At 37.2% G+C, this 21,559-nt stretch overlaps 1 protein-coding gene across 1 annotated transcript in view; it reads right to left on the minus strand.

The window, feature by feature from the left end:
• Positions 1 to 918: 918 nt before the first annotated feature.
• Positions 919 to 21,559, minus strand: part of HSPA4 (heat shock protein family A (Hsp70) member 4) — a 47,000-nt gene continuing 26,359 nt past the window's right edge. The window contains exons 7-19 of the mRNA XM_049872404.1: positions 20,760 to 21,004; positions 16,827 to 16,903; positions 14,266 to 14,417; positions 13,642 to 13,748; positions 13,084 to 13,217; positions 10,491 to 10,672; positions 9,367 to 9,456; positions 7,441 to 7,593; positions 6,250 to 6,375; positions 4,987 to 5,094; positions 3,256 to 3,375; positions 1,371 to 1,532; positions 919 to 1,161 (exon numbers count right to left, since the gene is read on the minus strand). Of these exons, the coding sequence (XP_049728361.1) occupies positions 958 to 1,161; positions 1,371 to 1,532; positions 3,256 to 3,375; positions 4,987 to 5,094; positions 6,250 to 6,375; positions 7,441 to 7,593; positions 9,367 to 9,456; positions 10,491 to 10,672; positions 13,084 to 13,217; positions 13,642 to 13,748; positions 14,266 to 14,417; positions 16,827 to 16,903; positions 20,760 to 21,004 (1,860 nt within the window). The 3' untranslated portion in view covers positions 919 to 957. The remainder of the gene's footprint in view (positions 1,162 to 1,370; positions 1,533 to 3,255; positions 3,376 to 4,986; positions 5,095 to 6,249; positions 6,376 to 7,440; positions 7,594 to 9,366; positions 9,457 to 10,490; positions 10,673 to 13,083; positions 13,218 to 13,641; positions 13,749 to 14,265; positions 14,418 to 16,826; positions 16,904 to 20,759; positions 21,005 to 21,559) is intronic.

A 21,559-nucleotide genomic window follows, 5' to 3' on the forward strand; every position in this document is an offset into this window, starting at 1 on the left:
ACACAAATTGGCAGATGTGTGACAGATTTTAACACTTAACACACAAGTGACTGTGAATGAGCTAAAAACAACTTTTAACTCTTGTCCTAGGAGTTGAAGCTAGACTTCAAATTTACACAGAACACCTCCCACCTGAATAAGCCGACCAGGACACAAACCTTTACGCCGTAATTAACAAGGATCAATTCCTCAGTTAAAATCACCACGCCTATATCCAACAATACATCATCCGGTTCTAACCATCTGAAGAGAAAATTATTTAGACTTTGATGTATAGGATATTAGTGAACATACTTTCAAGGAATACCCTCCAGGTCTAAAAACTTAATGATTTGCTTCAGGTAAGGGGGTTTATTTTCCCAAAAGCAACACATGGCATTTGTAAAGGGAGCTCTTTTGGGGGGGGGAGGGGGGGAGTGAAGGTGAAGTGCGCAAAAGATCAGAGCACACCTTTTTTGTTCTATGTTAATCCATGCCATGCCACGCCATGCTCTAGCCCTCAAGAAATAGAGGGAGAACCCACCCCGCCCAACCCTATCCCCACACCAGGCAGGGAGCCTTTGTGGCAACTTCCACAACAGATTCTAAAACACAATTAGAGCTCCTGCCACATATGTCATAATGAAAAGTCTGCTTGACAGCTAGCTTTAGCTTTTGCTATAGCTCAACTTTCCAAAACAAACTTTTTTAGAAGCATAATTAAAAGGAGTGAAGCTTAAACTCAGTAAGATTAACTGAGCTTCTAAATAGTACCATTATGAAAAAAGATACAATGCACTTAATCTCTCTATTTAGAAGTCAAAAATGCTCCAAACATTATCTATATCCCCTCCCCTGAAGTCCCCTAAAAACTGACTAAGAAATCTTTAGTATCTGCTTGCTCTAGTTGATATTTAGAACAAAGTTGACAACTTAAAGCTTTATAATAGTCTGTTTTAATATAAACAAGCGTTGGAATCAATCAATGTCCATTTCAGGAAGTTTCTTGTCAGAATCTGAAGGCACAGCTGTGTCTGTACCCTGCTCAGCAGCCTGAGGCCCTGGACTGTCTCCTTGTCCATTCACTGGTCCATTCTGCTCTGCATTTTTTTGTTCTTCTTTTGGAGGTTCCACTTTGGGTTTGGGTTTTGAAACTATAGGACTACAGGTATTTATCAGCTCCTGGAATGGTAGGAGAGAAAAACTGTTGTTTCTTATAAATTAACCAATTTTATACGACATGCTAAACCCAAGTCTAGCCTCGCCCACCCCATTCCCAACCCCTAAAACACAATAATAAAGTTCCCTCCTAAATATCACTTTGAGGACTACTAATAAAAAGATAACATATTAACAAAGGAATATTAAATAATATGCTAATATTAAATTACCTTAATTTTAGCTTCTATCTCTTTTGCCTTGATAACTGGATCCATGGTCAGACTCTGCTTGTTCTGCAGATTCAGCTTGTTATTCATCCACTCCATGGCCTCATTCATGCTCTTCTCCACCTTCACCACGTCGGCAGCATCCAAATGGTCGTACTGGTCCTCCTACAACCAGCAGGTAGGTAGAAGCTTCAGAGGATGACAGTCTCCCTACCCAAATACTGTCTAGCTCTTTAGCATCTTTCAAAAAGTTACGATCTTTCAAAAACTGGAGCACATTTAGCCTCATGATGTAAACAGACACTCAATTCCTTAAAAATCGAAGAAAGGGAAAGTAACCCCAATTTTTAAAACATTCACGAAAATGATTTAAAGGCCAAGAAAATATAAAAGGTGGTGATTAAAACACTTCATCAGTATAAATAGGTGCACATGCTTTATACGAAGCTGTATGAAGATAACTACACAACGCAAAAAAATTACATTAGCTGAGGTTTTAGGTATGCTAGTTCAGAACCAACAATAGTCAAAAATTTTTAAAGAGGTCTTATAAAAACAAAATTATAAAAAATACAAGCTCAACTTATCACGAAGTCTCTTACACTGATAATACATAAGAACCTGGAGTACAGTGGAGTGATTAGGAACACAAACTGTTATGGATTGAACTGTGTCCCCCAAAAATGTGTGTCAAGTTGGCTAGATCATGATTCCCATGTATTATAGGAACATGTGGCTGTATTATGTGGCTGTTCACCATTTTGTCACCTGATGTGATTATCCTATGTGTTCTAAATTCTAACCTCTACAAAGTTAATAAGGCAGGATTAGAGGCAGTTATATTAATGAGGCAGGACTCAATCTACAGGATTATGCTGTATCTTGAATCAATCTCTTCTGAGATATAAAAGAGAATCGAGTAGAGAGGAGGGGGGACCTCATTAAAGCCAAGCAAGAAGAGCCAGGAGTGGAGCGCCTCCTTTAGACCTGGGATCCCTGCACAGAGAAGTTCCTAGACCAAAGAAGACTGATGACAAGGACCTTCCCCCAGAGCTGACAGAGAGAGAAAGCCTCCCGCTGGAGCTGGAGCCCAGAATTAGGACTTTGAGCCTCCTAGAGTGTGAGAGAATAAATGTTTGTTAAAGCCATTCACCTGTGGTATTTCTGTTACAGTAGCACTTACTGGATAAAACGAAACCATCAAGTCAATTCGGACTCACAGCAACCCTACAGGACAGAGCAGAACTGCCCCCATAGTTTCCAAGGAGCACCTGGCAGATTCGAGCTGTCAACCCTTTGGTTAGCAGCCATTGAACTTAACCCTACGACACCAGGGTTTCCATTTATTAGATAACTATGACACCAACTTTAGAGTAAGACCTCAGGCTGAATCCCAGCTCTGCCAACTTATCAGTAACCAGGCATTGTTTAAAGAAACTGGGGCTTAAAGAAGTTACCTATAAACGTTGATACACCACCTGTGGATTCAATGAGGTAATATATTTACAGAGTGTTTATCACATAGTGCTCAAACAAAAAGTAGTTTACTACTGAGACAGTCCTACATTTACATATAACAAACCAAATTACATGCCTGATGCATTCTCAGAAAGACCAGGATACAGTATATTAAGTCAAAACACAGAAGAAGTATTTCAAAGCCAGAGAAGGAAATTGAACCATACTGCTCATTCCAGATTCCAACTCATAAAGAAATGGAGCAAATTCCAGGTTCTTAATAACACTCTACAGAACTTGTGTGTTACATTATCATCCAAAACGAATGCAACACTGTTAAGCCATATGTGAGGAAAATAAGAGAAAAGCTGCTATGTGATGCCCCAAAATTTAACTACCAAAATAAGAGTAGGAAAAACAAAGACGGTACCTTGTTTTTGAAAGAGCTGACTACTTTCATATACTGTTGGATTTGTTTCCCTAGTTCTTCAAATAATTTTGGTCTTTCTTCAGATTCCTGGAACCGCATCTTAATAGGTTGACCTAGATTCTTAACAGAAGAGAGAATATACAAATTCTTCAGCTTAAATTATCAAAGTAGCATTGTTTCTACTAAGACTGATTATGGACTAAAGTACATTTAATCCCCATGTGCTATAGGTGGAATACTTTTCCCCAGCCCACTGGAAATACAAGGCTGCCTCAGGCTGGCTATGAGAGTACACTTCAATATCGCTCCATGTTGAGCCACTTCAATTTGTCACTTGAGAAGAGCTCTAGTTCTCAAAACAGTGGGGAGACAACCAGAAACTAGATGCCTCCTGACAAGAGATACACAACACTCAATGTGGTATAACCCCATTGCTGCTGAGTCAATTCCAACTCATAGCGACCCTACAGGACAGAGCAGAACTGCCTCATAGGGTTTCCAACGAGTGGCTGGTGGATTCAAACTGCCGACCTTTTGGCTAGCAGCCAAACTCTTAACCACTGCACCACCCAGGCTCTTGCCAAAAATTAAAATAATAAACTTACTAAAGCCTGAATCTGATGAACCTTCTAGATCTAACCATCAAGTTTACAGAATAATGTTAAAGGCTATCACGCAGATAAAAATCAGCAAAATCCAGATGGAGGACAAGAACCCTACAGGACAAATGATCCAGTTTACTCATCAATAAGGGAAGAAAAAAAAAATGGAAGGAAAACTAAAGACACATATTTAAGAGATAAAGCAACAAGATGTATGGACCTTATCTGAATCCTGACAAACTGAAAAGTAGTAATTTATGAACAAATGGAACTTAACATAAATATATGCTGATATAAAGGAAGTTTTTAGGTGTTTTAATGGTACTTCAGGTTATATTCTCTTTTAAACACATACTGAACTATTTATGGTTTAAATACAACATAAGGGACTTGCTTCAAATAACTGGGAGTAGGAGGTAGCAGGGATGAAACAAAATTGGCCTTAAGTTGGTAACAGTTGAAACTGTTATTCTACCTTCATGTGTGTTTGACAATTCCCATAAAAAAAATTAAAAACACAACAGGAAGGACTGCAACAGTCTTGCCAGAATGATAGGGAACTGAAAGCTCTGCCTCTGAGCTATTCCACTCAAGAGGTCAGTCATAATGGCCCAATTCCAGAAGAAACCAAGTAATCCAGAGCTAGAACTAAAGGGAAATGTAAAAACTTCTTGTGCATTTGCATCCTTTTCCAAACAAAAGGCCTCAACTTTAAATAATTCTTTGTACTTTTATCAATCAGCTTCCTTCAATACAAAACTAGATGCTTTTATGGAGAATACACAGCCCTGTGACAACTGCACCTCAAGTGTCTATAGGATGGAGACTGTATCTTGCTAGTCTTTTTATCTCTTGACATCAAGAAGGCACTCTATCTCCAAATCAGTGAAACAGTTAAGTATAAACTCAGTTTTCAGAAAAATTCTTGTTACTGTGAGGTTTTAAAAGTGAGAGAGCTAACAGGCTTAAGTCATAAAGGACACGGTTGTTTAAATATCATTTTCAGACTGTCTTCTTTACTTAGCATGAGATTCCTCCCAATTTTGAGATACTCTCCTTGGAAGTTACAGCAAAGGTTTGGGACCCCTCTGCTCTCAGATTCTGCTCTCAGAAAGGACGAGCCACTTACTTTCAATTCAGCCAATTTATCCACATAAACTTGCTTTGGCTGGTCTTCCCCATCCTCATACAACCAATTTTCAGTATCTTCTAGTTTCAAGGAAAAACTGTTACGATCCTAAAGATAAACACAATTTTTTAATCAAGTCAATCGAAAATCAGTTTAAAAAAAAAACGAATCACCGGTGCAGTCACAGGCACAGACTGCAAAGGTATATATGAGATTTGCTTTAAAACATAGGGGGAAGAGAGGAGATAGGAATACATAAAACAAGACTGGCAAATTGTTTTGAGTGATGGGTACACGGGGTTTTACAATATTATTCTCCCTGCTTCAAGATATGTTTGGAAAATTCAGAATTAAACTGCATTCAAAACCAAATGAGTTTTAAAAAGTAAACATCAAGAAAAAAGTGAGCTGATCTTTAAAAAAAAGTTAGTTAAAAAATAGCATGCAAATCTGTCAAAAAGTGATGTGTACCAGTATTATCAGTAGTTTTTGTGTGACCATTAAGCTTCTGTCTTACTTTTTGTTGCCTCTTTGTAAGACTTAAGTCTGAGCGGGCAAATGCAAAGGGAATGGGCCTGATAAACAGAGGATTCTCTTCTTTTATGCTCCTTATCATGATTACAGGGAGGAAAAAAAGTGCTCTTTTGGTAAACATTTTATCCTTGCCATTTAAACTTGAAATGTATAAGCAGAATGAGATAATCAGTTAAAATCAGGAAGGAAAAGTGTTATACTTTAATGGCCTTGTTTTGCTGTAGCAATAAAATGACCAAATACAATGACTTGGTTTAATAAAATTACCTTTTAAAAGGTGCTGCTATAAATATTCTCAGCTGCAATTTTTACCCTTGTTTTAGCCTGGCTTGTCTTCAGTAACTATTATGTAATGCAGGTGATGCTGCAGTATTCTAACATTCCAAAAAAAAGTACGGTGAATCTCAGAATGGTATGCCTCACAAACTTGTTTACGGGTGCTGTAAAAATCAATGTTTCTCTCAAGATAAAAACTTAGTAATGAAGAATAATATTACCTCCCCCACAAAAAGCGACATGTAAAAAGCATGCACAACAACTAACCCTTGGGAGATGCTGTGCTAATAAATACAAAATGAAATTATATAAAAACTTTTCCCACCCCCCCCAAAAAGAGGGTACATTTAATAATTTTACTGTGTACATACAGATGCAGACTTCCCTTCTACCACATTTAAAGATGTTCCCCAAAAATACATCGTACGTCAGTACATCAGAGCACATACTTACATCTTCACTCACAAACTTCTCATATTCACCATTAAGTTTGTCCCTCATTTCGTACACATATTCTTCCACTGCGTTCTTCGCATCATTCCGCTCCTTCTCAAGTTTATCCTGCATGATCATCTTACCCTAAGAACACAATAAATTATTTAGACATTAGTACAACTGAGACTATTTCTTCTTAAATACTAAGCAATATTAATTATAAAAGTAGATAATCCTTCCTCAAATTCTTTTAACTCTGTGAGTCACTCAAGGAAGGAGATCTGGAAGCATTAGTTCTTGGCGAATTGTGAAGATCAAGAAGTCAAGGTTTTGTATGCTTAGAAAAAGGTGACAGAAATATCAAGATGTAGAAATTCAAACCCAAAAGAATAAAAGAACTTAAGACAAGAGAACTCTAATGGCTCAATGTCACAATGTGGCATACTTTGTTATTTATTATGGAATACCAAGAAAAATTAAACTAATTTATATACTATAAATGCTAAAGGTCTGTAAAACAAAACTATTCTAAGAGCCAGTGAATACCTGATAAGAAACTTCATAGGTAGCAATTAATTCAATAAATGTATTACAGGGTCCCAAACCATGCATCATTTACCATAACCAAAACCAAAAACCAAGCCCACTGCTATCGAGTTGATTCCGACTCATAGCGACCCTACGGGACAGAGTAGAACTACCCCATAGGGTTTCCAAGGAGTGACTAGTGGATTCAAGCTGCCAACTGTTTGGTTAGCAGTCGAGCTCATAACCACTGTGCCACCAGGCTTCCTTCTTCACCATAATAAAGTTACTACACTTACCCATTGAGTGGCAAAAGAGAAATGGAAAGAAAATAGCTCTACCATTAGTACTATGTAATTTCTTCTGCTGATCAGCTCCCATAGCTCACTACAAACCTCAAACACCCCCCAGTCTCTGGCGAATGATGCCTCCCTTAGGCCAAAGACATACTGTCAAAGATCTCTGAACAGAGCTTCTAGCAATGGAGGCACAGCACCATCATAAAGGAATTTTGACAAACTATGGGATCCACTACTTAAACTTGTCCTTGCAGCGCCCCAAAATCCATAAATTATTTTTTCAAAGTACAAACAGCCAAAAGTGCATCAAGGTAACTAGGCACAGAGTCTAAACAGTAGGGTCACATTAATTTGTTAGCTTATTGTTTTAAGAGACTTCAATCACCTCATTTTCAATGTACAAGTTGAGCATCTCTCTGTCTATCTGCCATAATAGCTGATTCTCAATAGGAAGGTCTACAGTACTGGTCTTCACTTTTGCCTTCTTGGCTTGAGGTGGTTGGTCCATCTTTTTGTCCTTTGATCCAGCTTGAGAGGTCTAAAATAACAAATTATTAAGAATAACAAACACATATACAGACTATCTTAAACTTCCAAATAGTTCACATTTCAAAAGCTGTTTTTGCTTTTTAATTAACTTGGTTTATTTTCTTATATCTGATGATCTAAATATCTGAGGACTAATTCTTGTAGTATGTGGACAATAAAAATACATAAATAAAACAACCTTCTATAATTTCACAATTCATATATGTAATAGTCACTGTTTTTCTCTCATTTTGGTCTCTTATCTAAGCATACAGATATGGACATGAAATTAGTGGGAAGAGTCTGAAATTTTTATGGATCAATAATATATTACCAATGTGATTTCCAGAATGTCACTACTTACATTTTCATAAGGAGTAAGAGAACCTATTTCACTGAACCCTGGTCAGCAATGCAAATTCATTTAACTTCACCTCTCTGATTTTTTATGAATTTATTTAGGGCTATACCTTTTTTCATACACTTATCAACCATGCTTACTTCTTCAAACTACCTAGTCATCTTTTGTTCACTGTTCTCTTAGGATTTTAGTGATTTTCACCCCATTAATTGACCCTTATAGTTTTTTTTTCAAATTTTATCTTATTTGTCAATACAAGTTTGTATTGCAGAATCTATCCATCTTTTCCTTCATTATTATTTTCATTGCTTTTATGCTCTGAAAGCCCCCCCCAAGTTACAGATTAGAAAAGATATCTTTTTTTTTATTATTATGTTATGAGGCAAGACTGCAGTTATTTCCCCATCTTAAGTCGGATGCTGAAAATTTATGTTCTTGTTTGTATTTCATTTCCCGTAGAAGCAATACATTCCTGAGTCATCCCATGGAAGCCTAAATAACAACCTTTTTTTTTTTTTTTTAGAAACTTTCCACAGCTCAATGTCAGTCTTTTCCCCACCTTTCACAAAATACACAGGAAAACAAGTATTTCCGTCCCCCGCTGCTGTCCTCAACCCACCCAAAAGCATGAAGGGTTTTCCATCCTGATAAAGGCCTTAGCAGACTAAAGCTTCTGTGGGAATCATTTCCTTTGTTCATTTTTTTTTTTTTTTTTAAACTACTTGCACAGCAATTAAAATTTGTTAACTGACTGAAAATGGATTAACAGACATAAGGCATCTTAAGGCTCTGCTAAACTTAAAAATACAACAATCAGAAATACCTAAGAGGGTTTTATTTCATGAATAACCTGCGATTTCATAAATAACTTGCAATAAATGCAGAAAACAAATTTAAACATAAAAACACAATAGTTAAAATTAAAGAACAGGTTTGTAAAAAGCATTAAACTGTATTCATTTAAATAAATGCTTGGGATAAATATGTATATTTACAAAACATTTAAATACATTATTATTTAAAATATCCTTTGACAAAAAGACATGTTTTTGAGAGGTGACAAAATTTGAAAAAATTTTAAATCTCATCATTTATCGGTAAAGAATAAATTACTCATAGAGTAACTATTAGTAGCAGCCATTCAGAGACCAGCATGTGCCAATCACTGGCCTAGTTAAAAGAGACCTCCTGAGAGCTTTCTTCCCTTGTACCAACTAGAAAAGTTCAAAGGTGATCTTTCCAAATACAGTACAAAATCTTGGTTCAAAAATTGTTCAAACGAAAGAATTCCTAATGTAGCTATCTTCCAAGACACAGTTCTTCAGCCAGAACCGTGTATATATTAAAAGACACTGCAATTCATACTCTAAAGCCCAACCCATAAAAGACACTGCAATTCGTACTCTAAAACCCAACCCATACCTCCATCTCTTCAGACTCCGCCTTATTTTCTGCTGGCGTCTGCTGCTGTTGCTCCTCAACATGTGGTTCCTCCTGGTCCACTTGCATCTTCTGAAAAACACATCAATTCCTGAAACTAGGCAATGCCAGTGAAAGACTAAACAACCTTTATCACATACTGGCAACGTCACATGGTCTGGAAATCCTGCTTAACTATCAGCAATCAGAAAACTGAGGCTCAAATCCCAGCTATACCACGTTACCTTGAGCAGGAAGTTTTCCTCTCTGGGTCTCAGTTAATACATCTGTACTATGATGATAATACTTGCCTACCCTTATATAAACAAGAGTGACTACAGAATTACTTTGTAAACCACAAAGTATTCACAGTACATAACGTGGCATCATGTAACAACATAACACAATCTAATCTGTAGGGAGCATGAGTTTCTGCAAGCCACCTCTTGAGTAGATTACTCTGAAAAGTCTTAACTTTCCCAAGACGTTCTAAAATCAGTCTTTTCATCCTTTAAGGTGCAAACACTGCACACACAAGGGGAAACGAACACCTTGAATATTCAGCTAAAAGAACAAAGTCTGACAATAATAATAAATAAGTGATAAGATTGTGGGAACTCTGAAGCCATGATTCTTAGTGCCTGCAGCACATTGGAATGACCTGAGAGGCTGCTGAAACTACTGATACCTCGGGCCCAGCTCAGACCAACTCAAACAAAATTTATGGGGCTGAGGCTCAAGCATTTGTAGTTTTATAAAACTCTCCAGGTGATTTTGATGCCCAGTAAGGGACAAGACCCGTTGCACGATTCCAACAAACTAAGTGTACAATTCTACTTGAGAAAGTAATCAGTTTAGACTCACCATTCTTCAGTAACCAGATAGAATCAAGGATAACTCAAGTTGGGAAGTGTTTGGTTGGAGAGCTTGGGGGAGAGCCAACTATGTCTCATTTCCCTACAAATTCTACATAAAGATTCTCTGCTGGATCACCCATAGTGGGAGAAGAGAACACAAACCAACTCTGTGCAGCTCTGTCACAATGCTCCTCCCCTGGTACCCAGCCAACTCACTAGAATTTCTAGACAAGACACCCTAAAACGTAATATATGAAATATCCAGATTACCTCTTCCTCCTTTGCATTCTGATCTGTTTCCATTGGTTCCTCATTTTCCTCAGACTTGTGCACTTCCACTAGGGAAGCACTGGACACACTGAAAATGCCATGGATATTTACTCGAGCCTTGACTTTCACTTTTGAACTAGAGCCATCAGACTGGGGAGTGACTTTCTGAACTGAAAACTGAGCTAGGGAAAAATGAGAAAACAGAAGAGAACACAGCCTGAGACAACAAATTCAAACATAAACATACGCCCACGTTGCTGGGTTATGTCCATTTCTCAAAGACAGGTCAGTAACTAACATGCCACTTCAAGTTAGAAAAGTACGTACTCTTAGCATCTTACTAAATTATCAGATTTCTCCTTCCTCTCATACATTTAGTCAAACTCACTTTCCTGTCCCAAAATATGGGCTCAAATATCTAATTTCTTCCTTTCCTTCAGTCCCTTCTTTAAAAAAAAAAAAAGTAATCTTTACTATGCAATTATAGCACGTGATCACCGTAGAAAAATTAGAAAATAAACGAAGAAACCAAAATCATCATACCTTCACAGAGATGTTAACGTTTTTAGTATTGTCTTTCCAGATTTGTTTCTATGCATATACCTGTTCTTACTATTAGTTGCCATGGAGTCAATTCCAACGTACGCCTACATTTTTTTTTTTTATATACCAGCTTTATTGAGATACAATATACAATCCACAACTTTAAAATATACAATTCATTGGTCTCCTATATCCACAGGGCTGTGTGTGCAGCCATCACCACCATCTTTTTCATTACTCCAAAAAGCAACCCCACACCCAGTAACGATCACTCATTTCCCCATCACCTCCCTGCACCTCGGCCATAAGTAAACACTCATCAACCTTCTGTCTCCACAGATTTGCCTATTCTGGCCATTTCATGTACATGGAATCATACAATATATGGTCTTTTGTGACTGGCTTCTTTCACTCAGCACATTTCCAAGCTTCACTGATGTTGTAACATGTATCAACACTGTATTTCCTATTGCTGAAAGTTTCATTGTATGGATATACCACACCTACTTATTTTAATAAACATTGTATCATACTGAGTAACTGTCAATTGGTACCGGGCTCCTTTTTGGGGTGATGAAAAGTATTCCAAAATTAATTGAAGTGATGGATGCACAAGTCCGGGAATATACCAAAAACCACTGAACTGTACACTCCAAATGGGAACTACATGGTATATGAACTATATTTCAAAAAACTGTTACAAAAATTGCATTATACCATACTTATTATAAACTTTTTTTTTTCACTTAATGATATATATCACATTTTCCCATATCAGTAAAATAATTTAATGGCCACATAATGATTTTTATTTCACGAATTCCTATTTTTAGAAATGTGGGTTGTTTCCAGTGATTTTGTAATTACAGAAAATACTGTGACGAGCCTCTTAGTACATAATCTATTTGCTCATTTCTGATGGTTTCAGAAAAATGCCTGTGAACTGTTTTACTGGCACTTTAATGTATGCCTTTGATGCTAAAAATCCTTCCACTTTATTGACGACCTACAACTTGTTTTCCTCTCTAAACACTATAATTCAATTTGATGCCTCAGAACAGTTTTCTTACAGATTCCTTCTATCTTTAAAGAAAAATAAAACTTTAATAGACTTAGGCTGAACTGAATAGGTAAAACTTTCTAGACAAAGACTCAGTTTTGTTTTAGTTTTATTTTATTGTTGTAAACCCCTAGTCCTTTTTTATTCCAATTGATCGTTATATGCTACTGCCAGATAAACTCCTGAAAGACATTAGTCACATTTTCCTCTGCTGGAAAACCTCCAATGCATCCACACTGTCATTTATCAGGAGACTGCCATTTCTAGATCCAGTTATTGCTCCAGGGTTTTACTTACGTTTTTAATTCACACAACTGTGCAATTAACATTTCCATTTTACAAATGAGTAAATAAAGAGTAAGTTAACTTTCCACAGTTCCCAAGTTCTTTTCAGGATATTCCTAATACTTTTACCTACGTGTTCTTGGTCTATAGTTATGAAACTCTGGTTTCTCTCTCTTCTCATTTACCTACGTGTTCTTGGTCTATAGGTATGAAACTCTGGTTTCTCTCTCTTCTCATTTACCTACATGTTCTTGGTCTATAGGTATGAAACTCTGGTTTCTCTCTCTTCTCAACTGGGAGTATTTGCAGATTTTAAGAGTTTCTCAAAGTCTATAAAAGACTCCAGTCCACACTGATCCAAAATCTATGATGTATTACTACTATGTCACATCTCCCTAATAATTTGCAATATACATCTTACAACGGTATGCTAGGGTCAGAACTCAATTTAACTCCTTACAATGTTCTAGCACCACCTTCTACACAAAGTAGACCCACAATGTGCATTAACTGAGAAACTCTGCCCACACAATGGGAGATCCAATAAAATAATGACCATCAGCTGGTTATGAACCTGGTAACAAGATTGGAAGAGGTTTTTTTTTGTGATCTCAAGTATCCATCTCTAAATATTGTGTCTGCACTTTCTGCTATCCCAGTTCTCCAAGTACATATATGTCTCCCCCTCCCCAGTTCTTTACTTACCTATAGCAGGATCTGGATAGGGCAAATCCTGAGGGGAGCTATAGTAAGCTTCAAGAGTAAAAGGTTCCTTTCTATAAAAGGTGAGGACTCTAGAGAAAGGAGCAGCATGATTTTTCGGAAAGACTTCACAGTCACTGAAGGAAAAGGACAAAAACAAAAATTTGGAATAATTCTAACATTTTTTCCCATATATTCTAAGCTTCCAATTACTGTGTAACTCTAGTTTTTCTCTTTCCAACTGACATTAATTCCAGATTACCAGAGTTTCTGAGAATTTATATACACAAAATCAGTTAAAAAAAGAAAAAAACATATATATATACACACACACACACACACACTTGAATCAGCACATAAAAGGCACCAAGGACTTCAGCAAGATCAAGTATAGCAAATTAAATAAGGACACAAATTTATGCATTCTGAAGATGAAAATACACACTTTGCTTCATGCACTATGACAAAATATTACAAATTTGTGCAAGCTGAACCACATACATATTGCTCAGACTAACACTGAGTTAATCCTAAGTAAAAAATTATTAATAAGTGTATTACCTTGACCCTTCTTCAGCTGGAGAATTCCATCTCAGAGATATTGGATATGGTACTACATCAGTAATAGAAAATTCTCTGACTTTGAAAGCAGGCGATAATATTGCACACTAGAACAGTAATTCGTTAAAATTCAATTTAATAAGTACAGACATTATGAACTGATAGTATCACTAGACCTAGAAATGACAATTTCAGACAACCATTATGAATGGTCTTCCGTAAATAGTTACATTGATAATTTACTGTTGTCTAAATAAACAGTTCTACGAACATCTATGTTAAATTGTCTGTCTTATCTAGTTATTCTTTATTTTTCCATAAACCTGAGCGCTTGTTTAACTGATGCACAATACTATTTTCACATACACAGACAACAGGTAATCTGCCAAATTCTGGTAGTATTTCAGGCTTAGGGTTAATCCATTTTCCTAGTTAATGAATTTATCTTTCTATATGTAACAGAGTGCAACTCCTTTTACGACCATCAATTCTAAAACAAGTTTCAGAATCTTACATCTTGAGAACACCCTGAGGTAATCTCAGGTTATTAATTGGATACATAAACCACTGGCATCCTATTACAATGACCCATACATGGCTACCTGTAAAATAAATAAAACTTACCTGCAATGCACAGCCTCGAGTAACAGCTTCATCGGCATTTAATGTTGTGCTAAGTTCTTTACCAAAGAATTTGCTGATCTTTTCTTTTACTGCAGGGATTCGTGTAGCACCACCAACAATCTCTACTGCATAAATATCTTCTTTCTTTAACTCTATTTTAAAACAATTAGACGTTCAGATTAAAAGAATCTTTACTATATCAAAATAAAATGGAGCAACAGCATCCGTAATAACTCAGAGGTGTGGGAGTAATTCCTCCACCATCTTATCTCCCCCACGCCCGCCCACGCACGCATGCACGCACACACAATCTGGAGACATTCAGCTGTGTTTTGATTCTCCTGATAATGGAAGTAGGGTGGCACAAGAATGTCGGAATTTAGTAGGTGAGGGTCAGGAATTCTTAAATGCCCTGTACTGTACAGGTCCTGCATTCTCTCAAACAGTCCCACACAAGGAATACCATATTTTTATGCAAATAGTGCTCACGATACTTTTTTTCTTTTGGGCAAACCACGCAATCCCCCTACCTACGCACTGTTTTCATTAGTGCCCGTTATCAGTATTTCTTTTACATTTTGCTGACTTCCAATTTCTTTTTCTGTCTGACAGATTTAATGTTACTGTGATAAAACTGATCTCACGGAAACTTCATTTAAAGTAGGTATTTTCCTAAACCAAGTGCCACCAATGGTGAACTGAACAGGCTCATGATCAAAACGGGATGTCGTGTTGAAATCAAAAAGTGTAAATGCACAGTTAGAAATTACTAAGTAAGAAATGATCCTAGACCTCAAACTACAGGAACAAGATGCAGTTTATATTTTATTGCTTTCATAAATCTTAAACTGAAATTAATTTTTGATAATCAATGTCTCTAAAATCAACAAATAAAAGTCACTAAGAGAAATGGTGCTTTCATCTTAAAATAGGCCATTTTATTTTATTCTTATCCTCATCAGTGGTTCTCAGTCTCACAGAAAGGCCATTCCTTTTCAGATGAAACCCGCCTTCAAATCTGGGATTCCTCTTTCATTTGCCAGAAGCTTCGCTTTGATCTGAATTAGACAGTACAGACAGTTTGATTTTGTTCCCTTCAAGAAATAATCCACTTTTTCAAGTTGTTCTCCAACTCCGGCCACTTCACTTTGGGCCCACAACATGTGCATTTTCGTGGATTCATTTTCTCCAGCTCCTTTTTCTCCTTCCTCCATTTGTAAATGGACAACCCTCCAACCTCGAACTCTCTCCCTGCAGCTCTGTTGCTTGTTTCTTCTGCCCTCATAATGACTTTCAGTTTGAAGTCTACGATGTAGCGCTTGCATTTAATTCCTGCCATGATCCTAAAGGGTTCTAAGATTTAGATGTATAAACTGAAAAGATCTGCACAATATAATCAGTAACTGGCTGGTTCCAGTCAACAGATTGCAAATTTTAAATGAGAGGTGTACACAACCTAGGTGACTGATGATCAATGATCAAAGGTACTGGCATTAGTAAGACATAACTGACTATGAAATAAGCAGACCTAACGTAGCTTAATGGTTTCACTTGAGATGATCTGATAAGGTTTCATAATTCAACAGCTGAGCCAAGAGCAATCATGTATCATTTCTGCTTTGTTTACTCCTCCAATTAAAAGACAGAATCAGAAGATGACTGAATTCGAAGACTCCTATTGATAGCTACTCAACACCATTTACTCCAACGCAGGCTTCACTTTGTTTACTCTTCCAAGTGATAGCACATGAAGGTTCCGAATGATGACTCAAAAGTGACAGGGGTACAGTTATCAGTTTAACAGAAACAAACCCACAGTTTCAACTATTTATTTTCCAATTACTGGAGAATTACCAAACTTGATCCATGACTTCTTGACCATGGCTTATAGCTTTATCATACAAACATGGTCAAAAGTAACATTTTTCACTACCAAATGAGAGTGAATGAATGAGGCCGAAATTCACTTCTGGAAATCTAACGAGACATACAGTATATGCATGGGCACGCTGTGCCAGGACTTTTTTATATAATTTCGTCATTTCCGCACATCACATGTGTGTGTGCACCTTATTTACACAGGCACGCTATTTGCAAAAAATACAGTAGTTTAAACACCAACAGCTGGCCTGACCAAATGTATACAAGTAGGGTAGCCAAAAGGAAAGCAATAAGGCCTCAAAATAATGGGTTACCCCTGAGCTGGCATAAAAGAGAAAAGAGGTGTCCAGATGCACAGCTACCCACTCCAGTGCTCCACCAAGCACATTAAGGAGTCACTGACGGAAAAGCTTACAGGAATAACCATCAGCATTGCAAAAGACAATTTCTACCACCATAAAACAAGTTCATATCCATCTTTGTGTCTGAGTTAGGTTTCTTGGAAAAACTTTTAGATTTCCCTGGACACTATCAAAAACTTACTTGGGGGAAGGGAGGCTTGCAGGGGGAAGATGAAGAAGCATAATATAGCACCAAAAATATAACTGCTTGGAAAAATGTAATTAATCTTTTCCAAAGAGTATGACATACACAAACAATTCAACCATAAACATACTTACTGGCTTGTTCCAAAACACTACGAAGTGGTGGCTCCACTCTAGCTAAGAGATCATCACACATCTCCAGAAATTTGCCTCTATTTAAAAAAAAAAAAAAAAAAAAGGTTGAATCACATTCCATTTTTGTGTGGAACAGATACAACATCAAAGCAAGAGTGTGGAGAAATCATAACCCTCAAACACCACTCATGAGAATGGAAAATTATATAACCACTTTGGACAAACCTCTGGCAGTCCTCAAAATGTTAAACGTTGAGTTACCGTACCATTGCTGTCGAGCTGATTCCAACTCACAGCAACCCCATGTGTTACACGGTAGAACTGCTCTATAGAGTTTTTCTTGGCTGTTATCTTTACAGGGAGAGTCCCAGTGGCACAATGGTTAAGCACTTGGCTGCTAACCAAACGGTCAACAGTACAAACCCACCCAGAGGATCTTTGGGAGAAAAGGCCTGGCAATCTGTTCCTGTAAAGATTAAAGCCTAGAAAACCCTACAGGACAATTCTACTCTATCTTATGTTCTTGGAGCCCTGGTGGTACAGTGGTTAAGAATGAACCAAAAGGTCGGCACTTCAATCCACCAGCCACTCCTTGGAAACTCTATGGGGCAGTTCTTTTCTGTCCTGCAAGGTCGCTATGAGTCAGAACTGACTCCACAGCAATGGGTTTGGTTTTCCTGGATTTTTATAAGTTGGAATCCACTCAATAGCACAAAATGAAAACAACAATCTTTACAGAAGCAGATCATCATACCTTCCTTCAGCGGTACCACTAGGTAAGTTTGAACCATCAACCTTTAAAACGGTAGTCAAGAATAGACTGTTTGTACCACCTGTGACCCAGCAATTCCAATTCTAGGTATATGCCCGAGAGAGAAAAACACAGTGCAACAACTTGTACGTAAAGCTCAAAGGTGTATTATTCATAATAGCCAAAAGGTGGAAATAGTACAAATGTTCATTAACTGTTTTCAGCAATAAAAAGCACTAATACAAGCTGTAAAACAAACCTTAAAAACACGCTAGGTGAAAAAAGCCAGTAACCAAAGATCATACATTGTGTTGCTCCATTTATATGAAATGTTCAGAAAACGTAAATGCGTATAGGCAGAAAGCAGTTTAGTGGCTGCCTAAGGGCAAGGGGAGGGGGTGGAGTGAATTATATCTCTATTAAAAAAAAAAAATAGTAGAGGTGTAAAATGCACCAAAATGGCAAAAATTAAAGGCTGCTAACACAGTGGTTAAGAGCTCAGCTACTAACCAAAATGTTGGCAGTTCAAATCCACCAGCCGCTCCTTGGAAACCCTATGGGGCAGTTCTACTCTGTCCTATAAGGTCGTTACGGTCACAATCAAGACAATGCCAGTGGGTTTGTATTTTGTTGTTTGTTTAATACCAAATACTGGAGAGGATATGGAACAATCAGAACTTTTACATGTTGATGGGAGGCTACAATGAGAGTTTTATTCCTAACAGGCCAAAATTGCAAAGAGCCAGTGTCGATCAATAGAAGAAAATAACGAATCTATAATGGCATACTAGTTGGCAACACAAAGGGAACAAATGATTTATGAAATTGGATGAACCTCAAAAATATTATGCTAAGTAAAAGAAGACTCAGAAAAAACTACAGATCGTATGATTTCATTTACGAGAAGTTCTCTGAAGCAGTGAAATCAGAAAAACTCTTTAAATCACACTTCCCCTCTGAAGATATAGGAAAAATTATTTCACCTATGAGTAAAAGATAACGCAAATCCACGGAGGCAAAAAGTAGACTGGTAGTTGCCTGGGGGTTGGGAAAAATGCAGTGACTGCTAATGGGTACAGGGCTTCTTGGTGATGTGATGAACACATTCTAGAATTAGATAGTGGTGATACTGCACAACCTTGTGAATATACTAAAAACCACCAATGGCAAACTTTAAGATAGTTAATTTTATGGTACGTAAAATGATGCATAAAATGAAACAGCAACAAATGAAAATTAGAAAAACTCAGAAATAAATTAGAAATAAAAGAACATACATCAGAGGAAAAAGCTAACCTAAGAAGCACACAACAGCAAACAAACCCAATAGATAAACAGCCTTAAAGACTGGAGAGAAAATGGCAAAGACAGGAAAAGACGATTCAACATACTTATATAGGAGCTCTCAATGAAGACAACCAAAGCTAAGAACAAAATAAATACTACACAATATAATTCAAGAAAATTTACTTGCAATTAAAAAAAGAAAAAAGCTGTGAAATTACATACATATGTAGTAGGGTTATATGCTCTGAATTCAGTACAGGGTTACTCGGAAGCGTGATAAAAACGTTCTAGAAATATACATGTATGTACGTATGTATCTGGAGCCCTGGTGGCGCAGTGGTTAAGAGCTACAGTGAGCAAAACTGCTAACCAAAAGGTAGGCAGTTCATACTCACCAGCCACTTCTCGGAAACCCTGTTGGGCAGTCCTCTCTGCCCTACAGGGCTGCTATGAGTCAGAATTGACTCAACGGCAATAAGTTTGGTTTTTGTTGTTTTTTTTGTTCTTAATGTATATACCTGGAGCCCTGGTGCCGTAGTGTTAAGAGCCTGGCTACTAACCAAAACTGTGGTAGTTCAAATCTACCAGCTGTGCTCTTTAAAAACCCTACAGAGCAGTTCTACTCTCCCATAGGGCCGCTATGAGTCGGAATCGATTCAATGGCAACAGGTTCATTTTTTTTTATGTATGTATCTAGGATCCCTGGTGGCACAGTAGCTGAAGCGCTTGACTGCTAACTGAACCCATGGGCTGCTCGACGGGAGAAAGATACACTGGTCTGCGTCAGTAAAAATTTATACCCTTGGAAACCCTATGAAGCAGTTCTGCTCTGTCCTGTAGTGTCACTATGAGTCGGAATCGACAACAGCAACGGGTTTGGTTTTGGTTTGGATGTTTCTATCTAGTAGGGCTGCATCTGTACACACACAGATGTGTGTGTACATAATAGGGTTATATGCTCTGACAATGTAGATACAGTCAACTGCACAAAAACAGGAAGTGCACAAGCAAATAAATTTTTTAAACTATTTCCAGTTTTGAAAAAGTCTAAACAAACTACTTCCAAGTAACTATTTAAGTCTTATAATTGCACAGCACTTCACTAATAATTTCTGAAACACACACTGATGTGCACCTACCCCCAACACCTGTAACACATACACACAAACACACGCACCCCTGCTGCTTAGTAAAAAAGAAAATGACTACATTCAAATAGGACAAAGAGGCTACAAATTTCATTACTAGGCAACAGTAAGTGCCATTTCAATTCTCTGATGATAAGCTTAGGTCAAACTTCCCCCAAACAAGCTATCAAGTCTTGATTCAATCCTACCAGTAGAGTTCACAGTCAAAAGCACATCTTACTTCCATCATCCAAGCAACCCAACCAGGCACCAATGACATTCTGGATATTTCTGAGGATAGCCCTGAAATGTCAATTACCCAGAATTCTTACAGCACTGTACAAAAACCTGTTGCCCTCAAGTAATCCTAAACCACTCAAAAATAAATTTCTGAATCAGGGGCTAAGTCTAATTCAATTTAATTCTACATTAAAGCACTCTATCCTATTTTATGAAAACTGGTAACTAATGTATAATACACACATGTGTAAAAAACTACAACTTCCTGGAATACTGAACTAATCAGAAAAAATTAGTATTTGATTAATCAGAACAAAACATTAATCTACATTATTAAAATAATCCAACTTTTACACAAAAAATATGTAACTATCCAGGATCCTGAATGGGCTGTAATTTCTTCTTACAGAACTGCAATTATCACATAATAACTATGACAGTTTCAACAATTAGTTAATTAAGGTTGAGGTACGTGGAGAAAAAATCACAATTCAGTCTGTTGTAACATCAAATTGTGAATAGATTTACCGATTCATAGTTCCAGATACATCAACATCATTCATAAAACATTCAATGTTCAAAGGGAGGTCCGAAGCATTTGCGCTCATCAATTTCTTGAGTTTCTCACACTCCTGAGACAGGCGTAATAAAGCTCGGATTTTGGACTTTATGTCTAGCTTATATTTCTTCCCAAATTCTTCACAGAAGTGATTTACTAACACCTCATCAAATTTTCTGCCTCCCAGTGTTGTGTTAAATGCAGTGGCCAGAACCTGAGAAAGAAATGGCAATCCAACAATTAATCTATCAATTTAATAATTAATCACAATGTAAATTTAACCGGTAAATTGTTAATTTAAAAAAAGAGAACATTAAGGTTAAAGATGTACACATCATTTAATGTTTGCTATAAGCACACTATAAAAGTTGACACTATAATTCTCAATTTACAGATGATGCTACCGGCCGAGACAAATGTGAAAATTTGCAGTTCGTAAAGCTAGTAAGTGGTCAGAGTAGAAATCAAAACCAAGTTTCCTTAACTCCAAAATCTTTGAAATCCTTTACTTCATCCTTTCTCTCATTCACTTTAGCTATTCTACATTCATAAGTTTCAGAGTCTCTTCACAGGAAACAAATCAACTACAAAACATGTATACCAATCTCGAAATACTCAACACCAGAGAAAACCAAAATATGCTACTATGTCACAAGCACTGTACTAGTCTCACTGCCATCATAAAACCGTGAATAACGCCAAGGCCCTGGGTCTGTGCAGTTCGCTTCCAGGGAGAATGCTGAGGCCTTCATTCACTGCAACGTCGGTC

This window comes from Elephas maximus, chromosome 2 (assembly GCF_024166365.1).
Source record: "Elephas maximus indicus isolate mEleMax1 chromosome 2, mEleMax1 primary haplotype, whole genome shotgun sequence".
In the NCBI taxonomy this organism is placed as follows: Eukaryota; Metazoa; Chordata; class Mammalia; order Proboscidea; family Elephantidae; genus Elephas; species Elephas maximus.